Source organism: Otolemur garnettii, unplaced genomic scaffold (genome assembly GCF_000181295.1).
Source record: "Otolemur garnettii isolate 467f Iridium unplaced genomic scaffold, OtoGar3 scaffold00018, whole genome shotgun sequence".
Taxonomy (NCBI): domain Eukaryota; kingdom Metazoa; phylum Chordata; class Mammalia; order Primates; family Galagidae; genus Otolemur; species Otolemur garnettii.
The window spans coordinates 20,294,517-20,303,555 of NW_003852413.1; the positions used below are offsets into that span (position 1 = coordinate 20,294,517).

The 9,039-nt window shown below is 48.8% G+C and overlaps 1 protein-coding gene across 1 annotated transcript; it reads right to left on the reverse strand.

Moving 5' to 3' along the window:
- On the reverse strand, positions 1 to 8,192 carry ASB16 (ankyrin repeat and SOCS box containing 16). Its single transcript, XM_003786282.2, has 5 exons — positions 7,830 to 8,192; positions 4,357 to 4,624; positions 1,325 to 1,817; positions 696 to 809; positions 1 to 202 (listed from the first exon to the last, which is right to left on the reverse strand). Exons 1-5 carry the CDS (start codon positions 8,128 to 8,130, stop codon positions 17 to 19), a joined length of 1,362 nt encoding a protein of 453 aa, XP_003786330.1. The 5' UTR covers positions 8,131 to 8,192; the 3' UTR covers positions 1 to 16.
- Positions 8,193 to 9,039: the final 847 nt, after the last annotated feature.

Consider the following 9,039-nt stretch of genomic DNA (forward strand, 5'->3'; position numbering starts at 1 on the left):
CAGTCTGGCATGGGGCTCACTGGATGAGTCCCTCCACGCGCAGTAGTAGGTAGTCTCTGAGGATTGGAGGCAGCGGGAGCCAGGCAGCAGCCTGCCGGCAGCGGCTACCCAACTGAGCACGCACAGCCACTCTGGCCAGGTGCTGCAGTCGCCTTGGCTGGTTTACCATGTGCAGGGCTGAGCTGTAGAAGTCGCTGTGCTCCTAGGCCAGGAGTAAAGGGTGGTCAGGTGACACAACACCCTTGACTATGCCCTACTATTTAGGGGCAGCCCAGTGGTGGGGGCCCTGGGATTTTGCAATATGAACCCATCTGGGTGGCCAGTGCATTTTAAAGGACTCAGATTTAAAGCCAGAGAGGCCCTGCAGTGGTAAAGGGGGCTGGGGCTACACTTCAGGGCAGGGTCTCAGCCAAGTCTGCACCTACTCCCACCCTAGACATGCTGGCACAGTGCCCACTGAGTCAGAGATGCCTGATAAATGTCGGTGCTGATACAGCTGAGACAGGCTGGAGGGTGTGTGAAATTACAAGTCAGTCTGTGCTGCTAGGGAAGGGGGCTCCACTTGGCCCTGTTCCTCCAACCAGGGGTCTACTTGCTCCTGCTTCCATTAAGCCAGTCATGGAGGCACACATCTGTGGTGCATCCTTCCTCCCCCTCTCCCCTGTGAAATGACCTCTGCCCTAAGGTGGACATACCTGCCACAGCTCTGGAAGCACTGCCTCCACCCAGGTATCACAAGATGGGACACAAGGATAGGCATTAAGCAGGACTTCCAGGGCCCGAGGGAAGTTGGCACAGTGTTTCAGCATCTAAAAATCAAAAGAAGGTCTTGGGCATTATGCCTCCCCCAACCAAGGCAGACCCAAGTCCAGCCTAACCAAAATCCCCACTCATACCCTAATTTCTTTTTATTTTTGTAGAGACAGAGTCTTGCTATATTGCTCAGGCTGGTCTCAAACTCCTGGCCTCAAGCAATCCTTCCCACCTCAGTGACCCAAAGTGCTGAGGTAACAGGCATGAGCTACCCTGTCCAGCCTCACACCCTAATTTGGCAGAGTTAAGGTCTGAGTGTATTCTCATTTTTCCATGCCTCAGTTTACCCTCAAGTGTGTTCCAACCTCCTGGTCCCAGTTTCCTTGGGAGTTCTTTCCTCTCTTGGACACCCTCCCCTATAACCCTCTTCCCCTCCCAAGATGAGGACAGACCTCCAGCCACTGAGTAAACATTCAGTCTCTTGGACCCCTCTCTCCCGCAGAGGCAGGGAAATTCCAGCTGCAGACGTCCCCACCCTCCATGGGAGCTTTCTTAGGCCCACCCTGCGCACCTCAGGACGCATAGGCTGGGCCCCGTAATCCAGCAGTGCGGTGAAGAGGACCTCAGGCTCCGAGTTGGCGCTGTCTTGGACGGCCTGTAGCACGCAGTCCATGGGTGTGTGGCCTGCCCCGTTGCGGACCCTGGCACAGGCCCCGTAGCTCAGTAGCAGCTCGACCAGGCCCCCGCAGCCGTTGACACAGGCATTGTGCAGCGGCGTATGACGCTTGCGCCCGGCCGCCCGGGCATCAGCTCCGGCCTTCAGGAGCAGACGTGCTACGGCCTCGTGCTGCCCGCCTTCACCCCGACCCTCAGCTCCCGCGCAAGCCGCGTTCAGCGCCGTCTCACCCTGGCTGGTGCGCAGGCCTACATCAGCCCGATGTTCCAGGTAGAGAGCCACATGCTTGTCCAGGCCACGCGCTGCAGCCACATGGAGAGGCGTCATGTCTCTCTCGCTTTCCACCAGGTTCACCTTCGCTCCAGCCTCCAGCAGCAACTTGGCACACCTGGGCACAGGGCACAAGGCCTGGTCTGGGATCCCTGAGCCTGCTGTTCCAACCACACTTCCTTCCCCCCCCCCTCCTGGATGTCGAGCGTGATGTCACCTGTCAGAATTACAGAAGCCGCATCACAGTAGAGCGGGAAGGGCCATGAAAACCACCAGAAACATCCCCAATTTTCAGATGAAAAACTTGAGTGCAGAAACAATTTGGGCAGTCAAGGTCACACAGCAAGTTAGTGGCTGTACCAGAATTAGTATTCACTGCCTCAGATAGTCCCTCCCAGAACCTGCCCTGACTCCTCAGTGGAATGGAACCCCAAGGCCTGGATCTGAATTATTTCTCAGTAGCCTCCTAACTTTTTTTTTTTGAGACAGAGTCTCACTACGTTGCCCTCAGTAGAGTGCTATGGCGTCACAGCTCACAGCAACCTCAAACTCTTGGGCTTAAATGATTCTCTTGCCTCAGCCTCCCAAGTAGCTGGGACTACAGGTGCCTGCCACAATGCCCACCTATTTTTTTTGTTGTTATAGTTGTCATTGTTTAGTAGGCCAGGAACAGGTTCGAACCCACAAGCCTCAGTGTATGTGACCAGCACCCTAGCCACAGAGCTACAGGCATTGAGCTGCCTCTTAACATTTTGATAGCACAAAATTTTGAAAACCCACTCCTGGCCAAGCATAGTAGTTCGTGCTTATATTCCTAGCACTCTGGGAGGCCAAGGCAGATGGATTGCTTCAGCTCACAAATTCAAGACCAGCCTGAGCAAGAGTGTCTAAAAATAGACACCCTGTCTCTAAAAATAGCCTAGCATTGTGGTAGTCACCTATAGTCCCAGCTGCGGAAGAGGCTAAGGCAACAGGATCACTTGAGCCCGAGAGTTTGCGGTTGCTGTGAGCTATGACGCCACAGCACTATCCTGAGGGCAACAAAGTGACTCTGTCCCAAAAAATAAAATAAAACCCCACTCCTATGGACACCTACATGCATAGGAAATGTATGAGCCAAAAAGGAAAATAAATAAATATTTTCTTCCTGCCTCAACCTTGAGGACCACTCTTCTAGGCCAAGCCATATCATTCAAGCAACAGCAAGCACTTCGGGACCTCCTTACCCCATTTTCCCTTATAGAAAACAAAACCAAAGGAACAAAAATTCCCAGATTTTACAGAGTGCATGTTTTACAATCATGTTTCCTAGTTCCTGGGAAAATTATAGGCCAGAACACTGTTGTAACAAATAGGCGTCATTACCTACCACAGGGCAAACCAAATACATCACAAACTAAATTAATAATGATGAAATTAAACTAACAGTAATTTATAATTTAAAAGCCAGAGTAGCAGCCACTGGAAACTCAGGAGCAGATCAGTCAACCCTGATAAAACCCTGATACAGGTGTCCTTTCCCAAAATGGCCAGAATTCCTGCTCAGTCACCCAGCAGGTGCTTTGCTCAGTAGCCAACAGCTGAGTAGCAGCCAGTCTTCCATACACTATGCAATTTATGTCCTCAGCAAATTCTAATCACGGGATAGTTTTTGTTTCCAAATACTAGGCTTGGTGCCTGTAGTACAGTGGTTACGGCGCCAGCCACATACACCAAGGCTGGTGGGTTCAAAATCCAAATACTGTATATATGTATGTATGTATGTATTTAAGATAGAGTCTCACTCTGTTGCCCTGGGTACAGGGCCATGGCATCATCATAGCTCAAAGAAACCTCATACTGTTAGGCTCAAGAGATCTCTTGCTTCAGTTTTCCTATTATTTTTTTCAGTAGAGAACCCAAGAAAGGAATGGCAAATTTTGATCGATTCTAGGTCCATCGCTGACATAGTTCTAGCAGGCAGAAGTCCCCAGCACATGAACTGTCAGAGTCTTCCAAGAGCCCTTGAATTTTTACCTGTGTACCCTGACTGTTGGCCTGATTGTAAAAGTGCAAATACAGCCAAGCAGAGAGTTAAAGAAACAATTGACCTTCAAGTGGGAGAAGGAGGTATGGGGGTCGTCACAGTGAATCTGAGAAACATGAGGCTAGATTTTTCTTGCTTTCTCTTTGTAGAGACAGGGTCTGGTTGTGTTCCCCAAGCTGATTTCGAATTCCTAAGCTCAAGAGATCCTCCTGCCTTAGCTTCTTGAGTAGCTAGGACTATGGGTGGGAGCCACCATGCCCAGCTTGGGGCTAGCTCTTTCTTGATGGCCACCTGAAAACAACTACGAATTTACCTACTGACAATTCACAGGGAATTGGAGACTGCATTTGGAAAGCTGAAACAGAGTTTTCCCAAAGAGCAAAGGGCTTCTGCCTCCTGGGTTTAGCAGATGTGACCTTGGACAAGTTACTAAATCTTCCTGAGCCTCATTTTTCTCTTCAATAGAAGAGAACCTTTCTCCAGGTTGCCATGAAGAGATGGGAGGTGCTTTGGGAACTACAAAGCTGCTTATAGATGCCAAGTTCTCCCTTTCTGGCACTGGGAGTTGGACACACATACATACACACACACACACTCCTCCCCCAAACCATCCCTGTCCCTGGGCACTTACTGCAAGGACTCAGGGGTCGTGCAGAGGTGCAAGGGGGTCGTGCCCTCCTCAGACAGCACATTAGCCTTGGCACCGAAGGTCAGCAGCAGCTGCACACAGTCAGGCTGGGCCTGGGCACAGGCCTCGTGCAACGCAGTTCGGCCCCCGATCCGGGCATCCAGCTCAGCTCCCTGCAGGATCAAGTGGCGTGCGCAGTCTGTGTAGCCTCGGGCTGCAACGATGGTGAGGGGTGCCGTCTGCTTGGTTTTGGGGGTCAGCACCCAGAACCCTGAGGAGAGCAGGCAGTGTCAGAGGTGGTGTGTGAGACAGGCAGGCAGCGCTGCCTTCAGTTGACAGCTGACCTGGCCTTCCCTTTGCACAGTTTGCTGAGCACAAATACTGTGCCAGGCTGTGCCTGTGGAAAGGGGCTCACTCAAGCCCTGAATTTGGAGCATAAATTAAAACAAAACACAGTATCATAGAAAAAAAATTAATTGGCTGGGCACGGTGGCTCACGCCTGTAATCCTAGCACTCTGGGAGGCCAAGGCAAGTGGATTGCTTGAGCTCAATTACTTTAATTCAAGATCATCCTGAGCAAAAGCGAGACCCCGCCTCTACTAAAAAATAGAACAACTGAGGCAAGAGGATCACTTGAGCCCATGACTTGGAGGTTGTTGTGAGCTATAACGCTATAGCACTCTACCCAGGGGGACAGTTTGAGACTCTGTCTCAAGAAAAGAAAAAAATTAATTGCTCTATAAAACCACAAGTGCTAACTAGGGAGAGTGAATCCCAGTAAGGAAGCCTTTGAGCTGCTAATAGAGTTGATGGCTTTTTTTGGTTCACCTCAGGTGCTGAGTGTGTGGTGGACCTGGGCCCGAATTTAGGAGTGGCCATGGAGCCACAGACTGGAGTTCTGGAGTTCCAGAATATGCCCAGGGCAGGGGTGGGAGGGATGAGTGGAAGTAGGGGGAAGGGTATGTGTGTGTGTGTGGGGTGACTATAAGAGGTGGAAGTGGGGAGAGAAAGAATGAGGAGAGGGGTTGATCTGGATTGAATGGTCACTACATCAGATGCCAAATAATGGAACTGTAAGTTGTTTACATGGCAGCACAGTAAGTCTCTTGGGTAACATGGTTAAGCTGCAGGGCAAGACCAGGATGCTCTGGTGGAGTCACAGCCAAGCAAAATTTGGAGCCCATAATGACTGTGAGATGATAAACTCTCCTCAGGATTCAAGCCCCAGGTCTGTGGGTGGGTTTGAGGCAATCTATTGATTTGAACCTATTAGGATCTCAGCTGAGGTCTTGGGTTTACGTGGATAAACTTTCTGGCCAGAATATATCCTAAGGAAGTCTTCTGGCAAGTATATTAGAGATGGTCTTCATACTGCTATTTTATTTTATTTATTTATTATTATTTTAAGAGACAGAGTTTCACTTTGTTGATCTCGATAGAGCGCTGTGGCATCACAGCTCACAGCAACCTCAAACTCTTGGGCTTAAGTGTTTCTCTTGCCTCAGCCTCCCAAGTAGCTGGGACTACAGGCACCAGCCACAACACATAGCTATATTTTTTGGTGTTGCAGTTGTGATTGTTGTTTAGTAGGCCCAGGCCAGGATTGAACTCACCAGCCCTGGAGTTTGTAGCTGGTACCCTAACCACTGAGCTATGGGCGCCGAGCCCATACTGCTGTTTTATTTTATTTTATTTATATTTTTGAGACAGAGTCTCAAGCTGTCACCCTGGATAGAGTGCTGTGATATCACAGCTCACAGCAACCTCTAACTCTTGGGCTTAAGTGATTCTCTTTTTTTTTAATTTTAATTTAAGGCTTGGTGCCTGTGGCTAAGGAGCCAGCCACATACACCTAAGGTGGCAGGGTCGAATCCAGCCCAGGCCCGCCAAGCAACAATGATGGCTGCAACCAAAAAATGGCCGGGCGTTGTGGTGGGCACCTGTCATCCCAGTTGCTTGGGAGGCAGAGACAGGAGACTCACTTGAGCCCAGGAGTTGGAGGTTGCTGTGAGCTGTAATGCCACGGCACTCTACCCAGAGGGATAGCTTGAGGCTCTGTCTCAAAAATAAATAAATAAATAAATTTTAATTTAATTTAATTAATTTATTTATTTTTGCAATTTTTGGCCAGGGCTGGGTTTGAACCCACCATCTCCGGTATATAGGGCTGGCACCCTACTCTTTTGAGCCACAGGCACCGCCCTTAAGCTATTGTCTTGCCTCAGCCTCCCAAGTAGCTAGGACTACAGACACCTGCCACAATGCCCAGCTATTTTTTGGTTGTAGTTGTTATTTTGTTTGGCAGACCCGGGCTGGATTCAAACCCACCAGCTCTGGTGTATGTGGCTGGTGCCTTAGCCACTTGAGCTACAAGGCGTCAAGCCCATACTGCTACATATATTATATATATATGTGTGTGTGTGTGTCTATTTTTTTTTTTTTTTTGGCTGGGCTGGGTTTGAACCCACCACCTCTGGCATATGGGGCCGGCGCCCTACTCCTTTGAGCCACAGGTGCTGCACCATATTGCTATTTTAAATAGTTAAAAAGTAAAAAAGGAATGACAGCGCCTGTAGCTCAGTGGGTAGGGTGCCAGCCACATACACCTAGGCTGGCAGGTTCGAACCCGGCTCAGGCCAGCTAAACAACAATGACAACTGCAACAAAAAAATAGCCGGGCATTGTGGCAGGAGCTTGTAGTCCCAGCTACTTGGGAGGCTGAGGCAAGAGAATCATTTAATGGCTCAGCTCCCATAGCACAGTGGTTATGGCACCAGCCACATACACTGAGGGTGGTGGGTTCAAGCCTGGCCCGGGCCAGTTAAAACAAAAAAGACAACTGCAACACAAAATAGCCAGTCGTTTAAAAAGAAATAAATAAATAAATAAATACAAAGAGAATCACTTAAGCCCAAGAGTTTGAGGTTGCTATGAGCTGTGATGCCACAGCACTCTACTGAGGGCAACATAGTGAGACTATGTCTCCAAAAAAAAAAAAAAAAGTAAAAATGGAACGCTATCTACCCAATCCATTTGAGGGTTAGTTATTTAAATAATGGCACATACACCTAACCGTACAATTTATGCACCTATTTAAAATATTTTATAGACATGTTATTGACATTAAAAGATGTTACATAAAAAAATAGGGTTATAAAATTGCATTTGGGATATCATTTCATTCTATGAAAGATGAAATATTCAAGTATGTGAATATATGTGCAGAAAAAAATGGTGTTTGTATGTTACTATATAATTAACATAATATATACATGATCATATTTATCAAAATATATGTTAAAAGAATATAATTTTTAATTCTGAAAAGACATGCAGGCCACTGACTGCCTCATCTCCATCTATGAGGGAGTAAGGCTGGGGCAGTGGGAACCAGTGCTCTCAAGTCTTCAGTCCACAGGGAGGGAATGGAGCCTAGGCCCTCCCTTCTCTCCTGCCCTCTCCTGGTGCTCCTTACCCTGTTCAGCCGACCAGGCCAGCTGGTTGCTCACCATCTCCACAATCATGTTGGCAGCCTCTTCATCTTGGAACAGGGCTTGGACCTGTTGCAGGTCACCAGAGAACAGGGCATTGTGGACAGCTGGGTCTCGGCAGGTGTGGCGGGGCCTTGTGAGTCGGGCCTGGGCACTTAAGGGGCACCTGTGGCTTCGGCTCTGCTGGGCAGCAGCACGCCGCCGGTCGTCCCATTCCAGCCACTCTTGCTGCAGGCGGAGAGAGCGCAATGTGGAGGAGGTGAAAGGGAAGGTTTCTCTTGCCATGGGAAGGGGCTCAGGGGTTCAGGCAGTGGCTACCACCCTTGATATGAAGAGCCACCCTACCCCCTCCTGAGTGAGTCAGAGAGAAGAGGTGCTGAGGCTATAAATAGGCCCTTTGCTGCTGTGGTAAACAGTTTGCCCAGAGTCACGATCCTATTGCAGAGTAGGTGCTAGGCCCCTGTCCCTACCCCTGCCAAATGCCCTTTAATTGCTCAGTAGGCCCTCAACTGAGGCCATCCCTGAACCCCAGGATCTGAATCTTCACTCTTCTCTGGAGTGAGCAAGGTTCCAGATGAGTGCAACAGCCACTCATGGAAATGGACAGGGCAGAAAAGAAGACTAGTTTCCTCCAGCCTGGTGGAGGTCAAGAGCTCCCACTAGCCCATGTGGAGGAGAGAGGCCGACCTCAGCACAGGAAGTAAGGGGAGGTGTTAAGACTGAGTTACTGAGAAATCAGGGGTCCTGAAACTTTTTAAACAGGCGGCCAGTTTAAAGTGAATAGCTTCTCCCAGCATCTGCAGTAACAGCATAAGTGCACACATGCACAGAGATTTATGGTATCTGAATCACTTTCATATCCTACCTGCTAGCTTACCCAGGTAAACAATAAATTTCATTTAAACAATAAATGAAATGATCACAGTTGGCTGGGCACAGTTCTTTATACCTTCAATCCCAGTACTTTGGGAGGCTAAGGCTGGAGGATCACTTGAAGGAGTGGTTCTCAACCTTCCTAATGCTGCAACCGTTTAATACTGTTAAAAGGAGTCTTAAATCCAGGAGTTTGAGACCAGCCTGGGCAACATAGGAGACCCTCAAGTCTACAGAAAAAAAAATTTTTATTTTTTATTCATTTTTATTTATTTATTTTTGAGATAGAATTTCACTTTGTGGCTCGGCGCCTATAGCTCA

What these genes read in the sequence shown, in the direction of transcription:
- ASB16 (XM_003786282.2), bottom strand. Translation starts at nt 8,130, where the DNA reads ATGGCAAGAGAAACCTTCCCTTTCACCTCCTCCACATTGCGCTCTCTC. An exon ending in CCCAGCCTATGCGTCCTGAG is followed by an intron (nt 810 to 1,324) that starts GTGCGCAGGGTG and finishes TTTGATTTTTAG; the next exon opens with ATGCTGAAACACTGTGCCAA. An exon ending in TGCTTCCAGAGCTGTGGCAG is followed by an intron (nt 203 to 695) that starts GTATGTCCACCT and finishes CTCCTGGCCTAG; the next exon opens with GAGCACAGCGACTTCTACAG.